This window comes from Amblyraja radiata, chromosome 16 (genome assembly GCF_010909765.2).
Source record: "Amblyraja radiata isolate CabotCenter1 chromosome 16, sAmbRad1.1.pri, whole genome shotgun sequence".
Lineage (NCBI taxonomy): Eukaryota > Metazoa > Chordata > Chondrichthyes > Rajiformes > Rajidae > Amblyraja > Amblyraja radiata.
This window is the reverse complement of record NC_045971.1, coordinates 10,726,575-10,745,616: the sequence shown is the minus strand read 5'-3', so window position 1 is coordinate 10,745,616 and position 19,042 is coordinate 10,726,575. Positions and strand designations below refer to the sequence as shown.

Genomic DNA, 19,042 nt, shown 5'->3' with positions numbered 1-19,042 from the left:
GATTGGTGGTGGTCGGAGGGGCCATAGGCGCAGATTGGCAGCCACGCTTCCGTCAGTCTGCCCCAGGGCAGCTGTGGCTACAGAAGTAGCTTACCACCACCGAGTGTGACTGAGGAGTGAATGAATAATGCGATGTAAAGCGCCTTGAGTATTAGAAAGGCGCTATATAAATCCCATCCATTATTATTATTATTATTATTAGTGGGGTGTTGGTGTGTAGGGCCAGTGTTTGTCTTGCACACAGATTACTGGGACAGTGAGGGTTGTGGCCATGGAGACATTGTATAACTTTGGTGATATTTGAACAAGTAACTAGTCAGGTCATGCATCATATTCTATTCTCCTCCTCTGACCTGCGATATCTGTGCTTCAAGGTATTTGAAGACTCCTCAGTTCATGTTTCATACATCTCCGGCAATGTAGCTCCCTGCCAGTTCAACACTGGAACGTCAGCCTAGGTTTTGGACTCAGGTCGTAAGTTCATAAGTGACAGGAACAGATACAGGCCATTCAGCCCGTCAAGCCTACTCCATCATTCAATCATGGCTGATCTATCTTTCCCTCTCAACCCCATTTTCCTGCCTTCTCCCCATAACCCCTGACACCTGTACTAAGCAAGAATATATCTATCTCTGCCTTAAAAACATCCATTGATTTGGAATTCTACAGATTCACTACCCTGTGACTAAAGACATTTCTCCTCATTTCCTTCCGAAAGGAGCATCCTTTAATTCTGAAGGTACACAAAAATGCTGGAGAAACTCAACGGGTGCAGTAGCATCTATGGAGCGAAGGAAATAGGTGACGTTTCGGGCCGAAACCCTTCTTCAGACTGAAGAAGGGTTTCGGCCCCAGTCTGAAGAAGGGTTTCGGCCCGAAACGTCACCTATTTCCTTCGCTCCATAGATGCTGCTGCACCCGTTGAGTTTCTCCAGCATTTTTGTGTACCTTCGATCTTCCAGCATCTGCAGTTCCGTCTTGAATCCGTTAATTCTGAGGCTATTTCACTATTCGGAAAGTTTCAATGAGGTGTCCCCTCATCCTTCTAAACTGCCGTGAGTTGAGCCCCAGTGCCGTCAGATGCTCGTCATATGTTAACCCACTCATGCCTGGGATCATTCTCATAAATCTTCTCTGGCCCCTCTCCAATGTCAGCACATCCTTCCTCAGACATGGGTCCCAAAATTGCTCACAATTCTCCAAATTGGGTCTGACCAGAACCTTATAGAGCCTCAGTATTACATCTCTGTTTTTGTATTCTAGTCCTCTTGAAATAAATGCTGGTCCTGGAGTAGGGCTCATGTCACAGCCGATGCAACCATACACGACAGCACTGCAGACTGAGACAGGATGTGCACATACACACAGAAGTGAAACAACTTCACCGGCAAGAGGCCAGAGACAGTTAAATAAATAAAAACCCACCCTTTCCTGTCGGACCTGAGCAGCAGTTTCAGACGCTCAATGGAGCCATGTGTCGTGACATGACTGATGCAATAATCATACCCAGGTGCAGGGACTGCATGGGTGGTGGAGCAACGATGCATGGGAGAACCACAGGCACCACACTCTCCATAGCAGTTGGGAGAAGCAGTCATGCAAAAAGCAATATGCAATGTGGATTTTGACTGTGGTCGATAAATATCATCCCAAATGTTGGAGTCTGCCTTCATTTTGCATTGTGGCAATTGAATCCCATGAGATGTTTAAATTGCAGCTCAGAGCTCACCGCTCGTGCAAGTCCCCCCCAGTGCTCTGTCTCCATCCCTGCCACTTTATAAATGTTCCAATATCTTTGATTGCAATGTAATTATGTTCTTCGAAAGTTTTGAATGTTTACTAGAAAGTAGACAACACCATTGTTGTTGGCACAGAAGGCATTACAATCGAGCGGTTGGTAGAGTCGCTGCCCTTCAGCGCCAGATAACCAGGTTTTATCCTGACCTCGGGTTCTGTCTGTGTGGAGTTTGCACGTTCTCCCTGTGACCGCGTGAATATTCACCAGATGCTCTTGGTTTCCTCCCACATCCCAAAGACATGGAGGTTCGTGGGTTAAGTGGCTTTGGTAAATATTTAGGATAGTGTACAGGGATCACTGATCGGCGTGGACTCGGTGGGCCGAAGCACCTGCTTCCACACTGTATCTCTAGACTAAACTAATGCCCCTGTCCCACTTAGGAAACCTGAACGGAAACCTCTGGAGACTTTGCGCCCCACCCAAGGTTTCCGTGCGGTTCCCGGAGGTTGCAGGTGGTTGCCGGAGGTTGCAGGTAGTGGAAGCTGGTAGGGAGACTGACAAAAACCTCCGGGAACCGCACGGAAACCTTGGGTGGGGCGCAAAGTCTCCAGAGGTTTCCGTTCAGGTTTCCTAAGTGGGACAGGGGCATAAACTGAACTAAAATAAAATTGTTGGAGGGTTCAATAACAAAGACAGGGTCTCTGTCATGGAAGGAATGTTTGGACCAGCCGCCAGCATTGTTCAGGCAAGTCCTACAACAGACTTTCAATGCGGCCTGAACTATAATTCGGAGTGTGCTCCCCTCTTTCGTGCTGAGCCCACACCTTGCATTGACACCATGCCTTCAATGATGTAAAATGTCCCCTGACGCTTCACTTGAAGATTCGGTTTCCAGTCCTTTAAGATCTCTGAGATCTTCGGAAAGTTGACCAAAAAACTTTGTTCAAGATGGTGGGTTTAAGAAAACTTGGAAAGGTAGAAATGAAAGTGAAGAAGCAGAGAGGATGAGGAAGGGAATTCCCGAGCTTAGGAAGCTGGCAGCCGAAGGCATGGAGGTTAATAATGGAACGATTAAAATGAAGGCCAGGGCAGGATAACAGAGATCTCAGGGTTGTAGGACAGCAGGAAGTCACGGAGATTGGAGGCGGTGACACCACGGAAGGGTTTGAAATAAGATTAGAAACGTTAACACTGTGACGTTGCTGAACTGGGAGCCAACGAACATACTGTGGCGGGAGGCAACAGGACACTGATTCTAAATATTTGGCCGCACGGAGGCACAGCGGTACAACTGCTGCCTTACACGGTTCGATCTTGAATATGGGTGCTGTCTGTAAAGAGTTTGTACGTTCTCCCTGTGAACGCATGGGCTTTCTCTGGGTGCTCCGGTTTCCTCCCACACTCCAAAGACAGGTTTGTAAGTTAATTGGCTTCTGGAGATTGTAAATTGTCTTCAGTGTGTAGGATAGTACGGGGTGATCGCTGGGCGTCACGGACTCGATGGGCTGAAGGGCCTGTTTCGGTACTGTATCTCTAGAGTCTAAAGTTGAAAGATACTGAGATTGCATGGAGGTGTCATGGTCTTGCATTAGTAAGCAAGTGGGGCAAAGGGCTTGCTCCTGTGCTACACTTACTATTCTGCGTGCTAAGTACATGCAGGGATTTGCTGAGGAATTGATAATAGAATTGAATGATCATCAGCGAACCTCCCCACTTGTGGCCGTATGATGAAGGAAGGTCATTGAGGAAACAGCTGAACATGGCAGTGCCCTGAGCTACAGAGCAGTGATGTGTAAACACTGCAGCAGTTGAACACTGACTCTTCTAGATTTTGACAATTCATAGAATTTGCATGCGGCCCAGTGTGAAGACACAGTCTATTCAGACTGACCTACACCATTTTAAATCAGTCAGAGAGATAGTATGGAAATAGGCCCTTCAGTCCACCGACCATCTGCACCGACCATCAACCACCCATTTGCACTCATCCCTCATTAATTCCATCTCCCAACGTTCTCATCAACCATGGTTTTCTCTTATTGCTTCCTCTGCCTGGTTCTTCCATATACCCAATGCCCCCTGTGTGAAAACGGTGTCCCTTAGGCTCCTGTAAATCTTTTCCCCCTCACCTTAAACCCATGCCATCTTGTCCTTGATTCCCCAAGCCTGGGAAAAGGACAGTGCTTTCACCCGATCTATTCTTCTCATGATTTTATACATATATAACCATATAACCATATAACAATTACAGCACGGAAACAGGCCATCTCGACCCTTCTAGTCCGTGCCGAACACGTATTCTCCCCTAGTCCCATATATCTGCGCTCAGACCATAACCCTCCATTCCTTTCCCGTCCATATAACTATCCAATTTATTTTTAAATGATAAAAACGAACCTGCCTCCACCACCTTCACTGGAAGCTCATTCCACACAGCCACCACTCTCTGAGTAAAGAAGTTCCCCCTCATGTTACCCCTAAACTTCTGTCCCTTAATTCTCAAGTCATGTCCCCTTGTTTGAATCTTCCCTACTCTCAATGGGAAAAGCTTATCCACGTCAACTCTGTCTATCCCTCTCATCATTTTAAAGACCTCTATCAAGTCCCCCCTTAACCTTCTGCGCTCCAAAGAATAAAGTCCTAACTTGTTCAACCTTTCTCTGTAACAGTTGCTGAAACCCAGGCAACATTCTAGTAAATCTCCTCTGTACTCTCTATTTTGTTGACATCCTTCCTATAATTAGGCAACCAAAATTGTACACCATACTCCAGAATTGGCCTCACCAATGCCTTGTACAATTTTAACATTACATCCCAACTTCTATACTCAATGCTCTGATTTATAAAGGCCAGCACACCAAAAGCTTTCTTTGCCACCCTATCTACATGAGATTCCACTTTCAGGGAACTGTGCACAGTTATTCCCAGATCCCTCTGTTCACCTGCATTCTTCAATTCCCTACCATTTACCATGTACGTCCTATTTTGATTTGTCCTGCCAAGATGTAGCACCTCACACTTATCAGCATTAAACTCCATCTGCCATCTTTCAGCCCACTCTTCCAACTGGCATAAATCTCTCTGTAGACTTTGAAAATCTACTTCATTATCCACAACCCCACCTATCTTAGTATCATCTGCATACTTACTAATCCAATTTACCACACCATCGTCCAGATCATTGATGTACATGACAAACAACAGTGGACCCAACACAGACATCTCTATAAGATTACTCCTCAGCCTCCTGTCCAAGGAATAAAGCATTATCACCTCTTCCACAGCCACCAATACACCATTGCAGGCTCCACCTTCCCTTGGTTATCAGTGCCAGCTCTGATTTGTTCTGAAACTTTTCTTCCTACCTCTAAACTCCCTACCTCCTGACTCTCAGTCTGAAATAGGGTTTCGGCCCGAAATGTCACCTGTTCCTTTTCTCCGGAGACGCTGCCTGACCCGCTGAGTCACGCCAGCATTTTGTGTATCCTCGGTGTAAACCAGCAGTTCCTTCCCACACATCTGTGTACAGTTAGCTCGCTCAATCTACACGCTCTTGTCTTTGTGCGCGGATCTGACAGTGTGTAGAAGTATGATTTGCACGTCTTTGTGTGCATCTGGGTGCAAGCACAAGGTTGCGGCTCTCCATCCCTGTTTGTGGGCGTGCATGCATGGGTGCATGGGTACTTGCATGATCTCTGTTCAAGGGCGTATGTAAACTCTGCTTGCACCACATGTATGAGGCTTCTGTTGTTGCTCACGAGCCACTGCTGCTGCAATAACAGCTGCCCCAAGCGCGGATGCTGCTTTCTAGCTTTCCAGAGACATGGGACACTATTCCAATTCTTTGCCTGTTCATGTACAGGAGTCTGACGTGACTGGAAGCAGCGGCTTGCTCGTACCACAAGACGCTTCCATTTGCTGGAGCCATTTTCTTGGAATAGCTCGTGACACATCTTCAAGAGAAAAGGCTGACTTGGCATTGGAATTGACAGCAGTCGTGACTCTAAAAAATGCTACGCTCTCAGAAAACATTTTTTTCTATCCAGCAGTTTGCAGCAGGGAGGTTTCATGCGCTGCACGTGTTTTAGAAACTTGGCACAATTCGCGACGAGGCGCTCGCAATTATTCACCGCATCCTTCGTTCTGTGTTTCTGCAGGTTCCACGGGCCAAAGCAATAGTCTTTTAGCTTCTCTGCAGCTGCAGGGAAGAACCATGCAGCCAGCCCTCGACATCAAACACTTCCTACCCTTTCGTCTCAGCACCCCCTCGCCTGTCGGACTATTCCCCAACTTCAACACAGTAAGTGCTCTCAGCGTTTGTATCTTTTTGCTTTTGGAGAAGTAGAGATTGCGAGAGAAATAAAAATAAAATGCTCTCTGATTTGGCTTCTGAAATAAATGTTAGTCTATAGAGTTGTAGAATCATACAGTGTGGAAACATGTTATTCGGCGCAACTTACCCACACCTGCCAACATGTCCCATCTACGCTAGTCCCACCTGCCTACGTTTGACCCATATCCCTCTAAACCTATTCTATCCATGTACCTTTCTAAATGTTATGATAGCACCTGCCTCAACGACCTCCTCTGGCAGCTCGTACTGTACACCCACCACCGTTCATTTTGAGATTTTACCACATACCCTGCTGAGAGAGTTAGAGATCTCTCTCCCTCTCTGCTGCTCCCGAACATAATGGATGATGTTGGCTTCAAGGTAGGTCACTCAATAAGAGATATCCTCACCACTGTTGCCTTCTTTGTGATTTTATAAACTCTGGCTGATGATAGATGAATTTGACCTCTCCTGCATGTTGGGTTTGAGAGAAACAATCTGTTTAAGTGCAATAGACAATAGACAATAGGTGCAGGAGTAGGTCATTCGACCCTTCGAGCCAGCACCGCCATTCAATGTGATCATGGCTGATCATCCCCAATCAGTACCCCGTTCCTGCCTTCTCCCCATATCCCCTGACTCCACTATTTTTAAGAGCCCTATCTAGCTCTCTCTTGAAAGCATCCAGAGGACCTGCCTCCACTGCCCTCTGAGGCAGAGAATTCCACAGACTCACCACTCTCTGTGAGAAAAAGTCTCCGTTCTAAATGGCTTACTCCTTATTCTTAAACTGTGGCCCCTGGTTCTGGACTCCCCCAACAGCGGGAACATGTTTCCTGCCTCTAGTGTGTCCAAATCCCTAACAATCTTTAATGCATGGCATTAAAATAAGAAAGTACTAATTTCTCCCCCAGATCAGTGTAGAATAATATCACTTTGGAGTCTGATGAAGGGTCTCGACCCGAAACGTCGCCTATTCCTTCTCCCCAGAGATTCTGCCTGGCCCACTGAGTCATTCCAATATTTTGTGTCGTCCCCCCCCCCCCCCCCCTTTCTCCACAAAATGTGCAGGGAGCCTTCTTTGAATAATCTTAAAATGCATCTTTCCATTTCAATGGATATAACGGATTTGTTCTGTTTCGGACCATCCGAGGGGTCCATTCAAATGGAAAGTGTCTGATGTGGGAAAATTAGCAAGAGTTAAATTCCTAACATTTTAGATGAATGGAGGTCAAAGCAGGTGAGCAGCAGAAGGTTCAACCAGTAAGTGGCCTACACCACTAGTATTCTACGTAATCGGTCTTCACACTGTATGAGGTGGGATAGCTGGGCCAACCCCCATTGACAACCTCCTTTAGTTCTAAGGTCTTCCAATTGGAGCCTATAGCCCTGGGTACCTGAAACATCATTACAGTACCATTTAATGGTTGTCATATGTTTCCATTTCACTGTACATGTAGAACTCCCCCCGACCTGATCGTCAGGTCAGGGGGGGGGGGGGGGGGGGCAGTCCCCCCGCCACGGGTACCATGTAATCGCGTGCTACCCGCTCCATGGTTGGATAGTCGGCGACTAAACCGTCTCCCCCACCTGTTTTGCCAGGTGAGGAGGGGGCTGTGGACCCCCAGCAGGACCAAAAACAAGACCTAGCGAGCCAACGGCCATCCACACTTCAGTAGAAGTTGCGATCACTGTCGTACATGGCATTGTAAGGCACCGTGCCCGTTGATGTTTTCAACAATGATGATGATGAAATACCAGCTTGTTATATATATTGTTCTGTAGCAATGGAAATGAAACCTTTAAGTGTCATATCAATAGTTTTCCACAGGTTCACCGCCCTCTGATTTAAAGTTATTCCCATGAAACTGAATGGTAGGAGGTAACTGTATTTTGAATAAAGGAACGGCAATGGATATTAATATTAGAGTGTTCTTCTACCAGTGCAAAAGCTTGAGGATCATAATATTCATCAAACAAATCACTTCCATGCTCTCATTATTAATTGATCATTTCATTTCCTAAGTAATTTAGTATACAGTGGTTTCTCAGTTTGACTAATTGAATTATGGATTTTAATTCACAAATAATTGAGCCATTATATTCATTTAAAAAAATACAGCCAGCATTTGTAGGCAAGTTACTTCCTGAAACTCCAGCTCGGAATACCGTGGGCATCTGGGAGCTTTGGTGGGGGTGTGGCCAGACACTTGGTGATTCACTCTCTAACGGTTGATAGGAATGTAGCAGATTGCTGGCCTACTTGTTACAATTCTGGATGGCGTGTAAGCTTCCATCTATGATACGATACGATAGAACTTTATTTATCCCAGGAGGGAAATTGATCTGCCAACAGTTATAAAACCCAAAATACGTCAAACATGAAATCAAAGTGACTAGTGGAAAGGATTGGGGGTGTGCAGACTGGGTTGGCAGGGGGGGTGGGGGCGGGGCGGGGGGGTGGGAGGGGAGTCAGTCTACCCCACGACAGAAGAATTAAATTAAAATTAAATTTCTTTATTTATATAGCACATTTTTAGTCAACTTGCATTGACCCCAAAGTGCTTCACATAATTACATCCACACACACAGGCAAAGATGGGTGAAGTGTCTTGCCCAAGGACACACACAGGCAAAGGTGGGTGAAGTGTCTTGCCCAAGGACACAATGACAGTATGCACTCCAAGCGGGATTCGAACCAGCTACCTTCCGGTTGCCAGCCGAACACTTAGCCCATTGTGCCATCTGTCGTCCCACCTTGAGGAGAGGGCGGAGTTGTACAGTTTGATAGCCACAGGGAAGAAGGATCTCCTGTGGCGTTCGGTACTGCATCGCTCCCCTGGCTCTTGGTCTGAAGAAGGGTCTCGTCCCGGAACATCACCCATTTCTTCCCTCCAGAGATGCTGCCTGTCCCGCTGAGTTACTCCAGCATTTTGTGTCATTCTTCGGTCAATCAGCATCTGCAGTTGTTTCCTACACGTTTCGTTTGATCCACTGCGAAATCTCCTCAAGGTATGCCTACTTTGAAGAACTTCTCGTCCTCTCTCCGACAAGGATTCTGCCACACCCTCTCTCGCTGCTCCCCCTCTGTGGTTCCTCCAGCTCACCAGCTCTAGTAACAATGTACTATTCTACATTTCCTTGGTCATTGCCCCTTTGATCGGTGTTTTCACAATTTACCCTTCCATATCTCTATGTCTTCCTCTCCCATGACTCTCAGTCTGAAGAAGGGTCTCGACCCGGAACACCACCCATTCCTTCTCTCCAGAGATGCTACCTGACCCGCTGAGTTACTCCAGCATTTTGTGTCTGTTTTCCCCATAATCTGATGGATGTGAACCAAGTCGTTGGCATTCTGAGTCTTAACTACCCCAACCTGGATGTCATTCATTGTTGGTGACTTTGAGTAAAGAAGGTACGTCCATTTTCCTATGAGCCTGTGGTCTTGTGGAGGAGATGGATTCTAGTCTTTGGTGACATGAATGAATGAATGAATGAATAGATTTATTGGCCAAGTATTCACATACAAGGAATTTGCCTTGGTGCTCCGCCCACAAGTGACAACATGACATACAGTGACAATTAGGAATGACACATCAAACATTAAACATTAATAATAAAACATTGTCGATTAAACATATGACATGGAGGAATTTAAGATTTTGGTTCTGTGTGAGAAAGGAATATTGGATTGGATTGGATTGGATTCAATTTATTGTCATTATCTGATAAGAGACAACGAAATGGATTTTCCTTACAGTCAAGTAACATTAAAATAAATAATAAATAAAACATTTTTTTTTTAAAGCACAAACACAGAAGTCCACGACACAACATAACCCCACAGTGGCACCAAAGTTGAGGAAGGTACCATAGTCCAGTCAGCCTCCCCGCCGATCTTCCCAGATGTTCACCCGTGGTCGGGGCCTCCCGAGCACCCGCAGTCGCCGCCACGGGCGGCCCGATGCTCAGGCTCTCACGCCGGGATGATGGAACACCAACGCCGAACCCCGACGGAGAACATCCTCAGCGGACCGGACCTCCAGATCAGCCGCCTCCCACCGGAGTCCGCGGCTCCCAAAGTCCACAGGCCGATGTTGGTCAGCGCCGCCCGCATTGGGAGCTCCGCGAACCACAGCTCCGCGATGTCGGTGCAGCAGGCCCAGCACTCCGGGGCTCCAAACGGCGATCCCCGGTGAGGCATCGCCCGCCCTGCGATGTTTCCAGCGCTGCGCTGCTGCTGCTGCTGGAGCTCTGGTCGGTCCCGGCAGGAAAGGCCGCGCCAATCCAGTAGGTAGGCCGCTGGGGGGGGGGGGGGGGGGGCGAGGACGCGACTCGAATAATAGTCGCATCCTCTCCAGGAAGCGACTGAAAGACGGTATCCCCCTTACCGTACCCTCTTCCCCCACATAAAGACATTAAAAAAACCACAAAAAATGCTCTTCAAACATAACAAAAAAACAAAAAGATACCGGACTGAAGGCGGAGGCAGCTAGCAACAGCTAGCAATCCATATGTACGGATTAGTGAGAGTGTCAGTGGTTATGGGGACAATGGGGTTGAGAGGGAAAGTTAGATCAGCCGTGATGGAATGGCAGAGTAGACTTGATGGGCCGAATGGCCTAATTCTGCGCCCAGAACTTGTGTTTGATTTCTGACCCTCTGGATTGAAATTAGGTTGCTTCTGCCTCCTCATAGGTAGCTCTAGGGTTTGAAGGTGACTTGTATCCAATTTTTGAATGCTTTGTCCTATGCATGAACCCTAGACTCCCACAATGCTTCCGAGAGTGTGCAGCAAAATTGCTCATCTTGCCAATTCAATGCAACACAGGATTAAAAGCACCAGACAATGACTTTGCCTAACAATTATTCTTCATTATTAATCACAATTAGTTCAAGCAATTCAAAGAATCTCTACATAGTTTCTCACAATTACTTAACACATTAGTTTCACGACACTTTCAGCTACAGCTTAGTCTTTAGGGAATCAGGGTGGAAACAGGCCCTTCGGCCTACCAAGTCCGTTCCCACCAGCACAATCGTGCACAGTAGGGACGATTTACAGAAACCAGTTAACCTACAAACCTCGTGTGTAAGAAGGAACTGCAGATTCTACTAAAATTGAAGGTAGACGCAAAATGCTGGAGTAACTCAGCAAGTGAAGCAGCAGCTATGGAGAGAAGGAATAGGCGACGCCACCCATTGCTTCTCTCCGTAGATGCTGCCTCACCCGCTGAGTTACTCCAGTATTTTGTGTCAACCTACAAACCTCTATGACTTTGGAATGTGGGAAGAAACCGGAGCACCCGGACAAAGCCTACACATGGAGAAGGTGCAAGCTCCCTGCAGACAGCATCTGTAGTCAGGATTGAACCCGGTTCTCTGGCGCCGTGAGGCAGCATCTCAACCGCTGCGCCACCGTGCCACCCGGATATTACCCACTCTTGCGTGGAATGCAACGTGCAGGAGGTCCCCAGCAGATCACACACCATCTCTAGATGACATGGACAAGCAACATTTCGGATCAGGACTCTTCTTCAGAGCGACCCACTCTTGATGAACTAGCCAGGGTTCGATCTTGGTCAAAGAGCAGGGGAGCAGCAGAGGGGGGTGGGCGGGGAGGGGGGGCTGGGTGGGGAAGGGGGGGGGGGCGGTTGCGGGCAGGAAGAGAGGGTCTCACAGAACTCCCAATGGAGAGAGAAAGAGAATTGCTTAAAATTTGGCATTCCTTGAGGACTTTGCAGTGGAGCAGTAACATGCACTGTTCCGATTCTTGCATCTGCAGTTCCTTGTGTCTACAGAGTTCGATCTTGGCGAGTTCTTTTCTGAGTCCCTGATATATACGCGGGGCAGACAACCTGTCTGTTTGCAATGTACATTGGTACTGATATTCTGAAAACTGGTAGACACAAAATGCTGGAGTAACTCAGTGGGACAGGCAGCATCTCTGGATAGACGGAATGGGTGATGTTTCGGGTCGAGACCCTTTTTCAGACCCTTATTCAATCTGAAAACTGGTTCTTGTTTTGAATTAGTCTCTGGAGCTTCCACATCATTGTGTAACCCCTAAATAATGTCGAACGAGGATGTGCTTGAAGTGTTTGCTCTGTCCTGCAGGAAATTGCCTACAGTTACAGAGTTCAGAGTGAAATGCTATAAGTTTAGTTTAGTTTAGAAATACAGTGCAGAAACAGGCCCTTCGGCCCACCGAGTCTGCGCCGACCAGCGATCCCCGCACACTAACGCTACCCTACACACGAGGGACAATTTACAATTTTTACCAAGTCAATTAGCTTACAAACCTGCACGTCTTTGGAGTGTGGGAGGAAACCGGAGCATTAGGGGAAAACCCAACGCGGGTCACGGGGAGAACGTACAAACCCTGTACAGGCAGCACCGGAGATCAGGGTCGAGCCCGCTGTAAGGCAGCAACTCGACCACTGCGCCACCGTGCCGCCCTTGTGCTAGTGAGAGAGTCAGATATCAGGCACACAGATGGTGGAGCCCAGCTGTTGAAACCTGGTTGACCAATGATCAGAGCCTCGGAGCAGGGACGTTGGCCTGACGTTGCCAACAAATTAGGCATGCTTGGCGTCCACATGAATCCTTGCCCCACATAGGTATATCTCCATGCTACGGTAAAGTATAAAATAACCAAGGCCCCCCTGTTTGATGTTTGAAGCATTTACATTGTGCAGGGCACTGGATGAACATTTAACCAGGAGCGAGATTCATAAACACATCTGCTATTATTTTTCTCATCAGTAACCCATCCTATTTTGTCGGTGACCTTGCCCTCAGATGTGTCCTGCATTTCATGTTCATTGATCAAGAGTCAAGTGTGTTTTATGTCATATGTCCCAGATAGAACAATGAAATTCTTACTTGCTGCAGCACAACTGAATAATATATAAACATAGTAGATAAACGAGAGGGAAAAAAAGTTCAGTGTGTATATATACACATACTCAAAAAACAAACAATAATAGTGCAATATAATAATAATAGTCTATTGTAGTTCAAAGCTTATTTGTTGTCGTGTTTAATAGCCTGATGGCTGAAGGGAAGAAGCTGTTCCTGAACCTGGACGTTACAGTTTTCAGGCTCCTGTACCTTCTTCCCGATGGCAGCGGAGAAATGAGTGTGTGGCCAGGGTGGTGTGGGTCTCTGATGATGTTGGCTGCCTTTTTGAGGCAGCAATTCCAATAAATTCCTTCGATGGTGGGGAGGTTGTCCTATCTGGGACACATGACAATAAACTCTCTTGACTTGACTTGAGGTCAGAGCCGGTGATGGACCGGGCAGTGGTCACAACTTTTTGCAGTCTTTTCCGCTCCTGGACGTTCAAGTTGCCGAACCAGGCCACAATGCAACCTGTCAATATGCTCTCTACTGTACACCTGTAACATTTGGGGCCAACACAGGAAAAGAGAATGAAAGGGGCTAATGGTGAAATCTCAAAGCTTCGAGCTGAATAAAGTTGGGGCTTGGTGGGGTTAGACGATTTGCGACAAGCTGGAGATTTCTGTAGCACAACATTTGCAAAGTATATTTGGAGGATTGCACACAGTTTTGGTCGCCCCCATTACAGGAAAGATGTGGTGGCTGTGGAGAGGGTGCAGATGTAGTTTAACAGGATGCTGCACGGATTGGAAGGTTTCAGTTGCAGGGAAAGGTTGGATAGACTTGGATTGTTTCTGCTGCAACATTGGAGGTTGAGGGCAGATTTTATTGAGGTACATAAAATTATGAGTGGCATAAATAGGATAGACAGTCAGAACCATTTTCCCAGGGTGGAAATGTCCAACACTAGAAGGCACAGCGACAGTATAAGGTGAGAGGGGGAGAGTTTAAACATGGGGGCAAGTGTTTTACACAGAGGTGGGTGCCTGGAACACATTGCCGGGATGGTGGCAGATACAAAAAAGTAGCATTCAAAAAGCTTTTAGCTAGGCACAGGGAAGGGAGGGGTATGATTCAGATTCAGATTCAGATTCAAATGTTATTGTCATTGTGCAGTGTACAGTACATAGACAAGAAAATGCAGTTAGCATCTCCCTAGAAGAGCGAACATAGAATAATGAGCAATAAATATATATACGTACATACAGTCGTAATAGTGGACCACTTACAGGCAGATGTGATCAGTTCAGCAAGGTATTACATTCAGCACAAGCGCTGTGGGCCGAGTGGCCTATTCCTGGCCTCTATTGCATGTATATATAACGATGGTGCCACTATTGATGGGTCAGGTTTACAATTTGGCAATTGGATGGAGTTTAGGGAGAGACAACTGGAAAATGGGATTTTTCCCAATATGTTGCAGAATTTCCAATTCCAATTCCAGGGCCCACTGTTCATTATTCCCGCCTGGAATTCAGTCTGATGGACATCCTAAGGTCACAGTAAGTCCGAGAGCTGTCCAGACCCACTGATCCCACTCGGCTGCTCTCCATCATTGGTCCAGGTCACCCACATGCCCAGTACAGCGGCCATTGAAAATGCTGGCAGCAAGCCTAACATTGGCTCTGGACGTTCTGCTTTCTGACCTATTACAATGGTCTCTTTATTGTCACGTGTACCAGGTACGTGCAATATATATCTTTTGCATTCAGCTCAGCAAGACTATCCCTGTACATATTCACGATCATCCCGCTCCGTACAATAAGCCACTGAGTCCGTATGCAAGAGGCACCATTTCGGCGCCATTTCCCAGTCCCAGCTGCAGCTGACCACAAGACCCGGTTGCAGCCGTCGCTTCCATTCCGCTCGTCCCGCGATACGATGTCCCTCTCCACGCCCGGCCCTCTTCAGCCAAGCCTTGACAGCGAGAAGGCAACTGAACGTAGTGTGATGGGGTTGCAGAAGACGAAGCATCAAAGGAAAACTGCCAAAAGCCCACGTTGCTCTTTGTAAAAGAAGCAGATTAACCCTGAGGCCTCGGCTCCACCATCAGGGTCACCGATCTTTAACTCTGGAGCTGCAACTTCATTCTGCAAATGGTTCCTCCCCCTGGCGATTAGCAGCGTGGCGTCCAACACTGTGGGGCTTGTTCCAAAGACCACCTGCGCGCAGGTGTACAGTTACCCTGTGATTGAAATGTGAACAATGCAGTATTGACTCCGACCCTAATCTATGGCTAGGAGTGTTACCTTTTCAGTGTTTGATTTTGGATCCATGTCCGTAGTAAAAAAAACATGTTCATGATGCAAATAAATTAGAGTTTTATATGGGAACCATATTCCGCACTCTTAACTTTCCCTTTGCTCTGCCTATTGTGCATAGAACATAGGACAGTACAGCACAGGGCTGGCCCTACAGCCCACAATGTCTGTGTCAAACTTAATACTTATCTACACAATAGACAATAGGTGCAGGAGTAGGCCATTCGACCCTTCGAGCCAGCACCGCCATTCGATGTGATCATGGCTGATCATCCCCAATCAGTACCCCGTTCCTGCCTTCTCCCCATATCCCCTGACTCCACTACCTTTAAGAGCCCTATCTAGCTCTCTCTTGAAAGTATCCAGAGAACCGGCCTCCACCGCCCTCTGAGGCAGAGAATTCCTCAGACTCAAGTCAAGCCAGGTCTAGTCAAGTCAAGAGAGTTTATTATCATGTGTCCCAGATAGGACAATTAAATTCTTGCTTGCTGCAGCACAACAGGATATTGTAGGCAAAAATCAGTTCAATGTACACATAAATAAGCAGATTACGTGCAATAGGCTGTTACAGTTCAGAGCCTGTTTGTTGGCGAGTTTAATAGCCTGATGGCTGTGGGGAAGAAGCTGTTCCTGAACCTGGATTTAACAGATTTCAGGCTCCTGTACCTTCTGCCCGATGGTAGCGGAGAGATGAGCGTATGGCCCGGATGGTGTAGGTCCTCGATGATGTTGGCTGTCTTTTTGATGCAGCGACTGCAATAGATCCCTTCGGTGGTGGGGAGGTCAGAGCCGATGATGGACTGGGCAGTGGTCACAACTTTCTACATCCTTTTCCGCTCCTGGACGCTCAAGTTGCCGAACCAAGCCACGATGCAACCAGTCAGCATGCTCTCTACTGAAGTTAGAAGTTAGAGAGAGTCCTCCTTAACATACCAACTCTCCGTAGTCTTCTCAGGAAGTAGAGGCGCTGATGTGCTTTCTTTATGATTGCATCAGTGTGCTGGGACCAGGAAAGATCTGTGTGAAACTCTCTGTGTGAAAATGTTCTCCGTTCTAATTGGCTTACCCCTTATTCTTAAACTGTGGCCCCTGGTTCTGGACTCCCCCAACATCAGGAACATGTTTCCTGCCTCTGGTGTGTCCAAATCTACTTGCACAAAACCATATTCCTCCGTCCCCTGCATATCCATGTGTCTATACAAGTCCACTAAATGTCACGAACATACCTGCCTCAACCACCACTGCTGGCAGAGCATTCCAGGCATGTACCACCCTCTGTGTAAAAAACTTGCCCTGCTTTAAACTTCGCCCCTCTCACCTTACAGCTATGCCCTCTAGTATATTTAGTTTAGTTTAGTTGTCACGTGTACTGAGGTACAGTGAAAAGCTTCTTGTTGCGTGCTAACCAGTCAGCGGAAAGACTATACATGATTACAATCGAGCCGTCCACAGTGTACAGATCTGCTGTTGGAGTGGAGGTTTAGAGGAGTGGAGCGATTGTTCTGAATGAGTGTGGATCTGCTTCTGAGACCAGCACGTAGAGAATCACTTAGCTTGGATGCCATCTTTAAATTCATTTGACTGATCCATCCGAGGAAAAAGATCCCGACTGATTGTACTGGAGTTTGGCTTCATTGCATTTATCAGTAGTATTTTCTGGTTTGATTGGACAGCATGAAAAACAAACTTTTTCACCGTACCTCGATCCACATGACAAAAATAAAGCTAAACCTGAACCAATGGTTTATTTTTCGTTTAGTTTAGAGAGGCGGCCCACCGAGTCCGCACCGACCAGCGATCCCCACAAACTCACACTGTCCGACAAGCACTCGGGACAATTCACAATTTTACCAAAGCCAATTAGACTACATACCTGTCTGTCTTTGGAGTGTGAGAGGAAACCGGAGCTCCCAGAGAAAACCCACGCAGGTCACGGGGAGAACGTACAAACTCGATACAGGCAGCACCCGTGGTCAGGATCGAACCTGGGTCTCTGGCGCCGTGAGGTAGCAACTCTACCGCTGCGTCACTGTGCCCGTATTTTCCTGCTCATATATTGCTACCACTTTGGTGCACCTATATATCCAGAAGCCGCCATGCATATTGCTAGGAGGAGCAATGTTCTAATGCTGAGCAGGGGATTTTAATGAAGATTTCATTCACACTTGTGGGAAATAAAAGGCTTTGTCTTAATTTTATTTCTTTATTTACGTGTATCTTCGTATAATTATTGGCATGTTGCCAGTGCCGGGATTTTATGTGGCATTTAATTACAGCCTAAGCACCATTGCTCACAGTGACATTGTGGAGATCTCAATCTTTATTCATTGCAGCCGGGTGCGTCACAGAGTCCTGAATGAGACATGACAATAAATAAACCGGGGCCACATTCTTTGAGCCTGAGTCAGGGATGGCACAGGAGGAGAGATGGGCTTGACCAGCTCTGCATTCTCTACAACAAGGAGAAGAAACATGAGGGAATGCCGGGAAGCTGTTTACCCTGGCCGAGGAGTCTGGAACTAGCGATCACAGAACATAGAAACATGGAGAATAGGTGCATGAGTAGGCCATTCGGCCCTACGAGCCAGCTCCGCCATTCAATATGATCATGGCTGATCATCTAAAATCAGAACCCTGTTCCTGCTTTTTCCCCATATCTCTTGATTCATTTAGCCCTAAGAGCTAAATCTAACTCTCTCTTGAAAACATCCAGTGAATTGGCCTCCACTGCCTTCTTCGGCAGAGAATTCCACATTCACAACTCTCTGGGTGAAAAGGTTTCTCCTCATCTCAGTCCAAAATGGCCTATCCCTTATTCTTAAACTCTGACCCCTGGATCTGGACTCCCCCAACATCGGGAACATTTTTCCTGCATCTAGCCTGGCCAATCCTATAAGAATGTTATATGTTTCTACAAGATTCCCTCTCCTCCTTCTAAATTCCAGTGAATACAAGCCCAGTTGACCCATTCTTTCATCATGTGTCAGTCCCGCCATCCCAGGAACTAGCCTGGTGAAACTACGCTGCACTACGATCAACGACTGAGATGGGGAGACATTTCTCAGAATCATAGACTCATACAGCATGGAAACAGGCCCTTCAGCCCAACTTGCCTACAACGACCAACATGTCCCATCTGCACTAATCCCACTTGCCTGTGTTTGGCCCATATCCCTCTAAACCTGTCCTATCCATGTAATTGCCTAATTACATTTTAAACATTGAAATAGCCTCAACGACCTCCTTCAGCAGCTCGTTCCATACACCCACAACCTTTTGCGTGAAAAATTCACCCCCTCCTATGCAATCTTTTACCCCTCACTTTAAACCTATTCCCTGTGGCTCTGATTTTCATCTTGCAGAAGGTGGTGAATCTTTGGAATTCTCCACCGCATGGAGGCCCGGTTACTGAGTTCCTTCAAAACACAGATTGATAGATCGAAAGACACAGCATGAAAACAGGTCCTTCAGCCCACCGAGTCCATGCTAGCCATCGATCACCCGTAAACGCTGGTGTTATCCCATTGTCTAATCCACTCCCTACACAAGGCCAATAAACGTACACCCACAAGCCTTTGGGATGTGGGGGGGAATCCAGAGCACCCAGAATAGACGCACGTGGTCATAAGTTCATAAGTCGCAAGAACAGAATTAGGCCATTCGGCCTATCGAGCCTACTCTGCCATTCAACCGTGGCTGATCTATCTTCCCCTCTCAACCCTGTTCTCCTGCCTTCTCCCCATAACCTTTCACACCCTTACTAATCCCCCTGGTCACAGGGAGAACGTGCAAACTCCACACTGTGAC

General features: G+C 47.0%; 1 protein-coding gene across 4 annotated transcripts in view; it reads left to right on the top strand.

Moving 5' to 3' along the window:
• Positions 1-19,042, top strand: part of znf385c (zinc finger protein 385C) — a 399,843-nt gene that overhangs the window by 304,313 nt on the left and 76,488 nt on the right. For all 4 annotated transcript variants that reach the window (XM_033035078.1, XM_033035077.1, XM_033035079.1 and 1 more), the window contains one exon: positions 5,896-6,038. In XM_033035078.1, the coding sequence (XP_032890969.1) occupies positions 5,896-6,038 (143 nt within the window). The remainder of the gene's footprint in view (positions 1-5,895; positions 6,039-19,042) is intronic.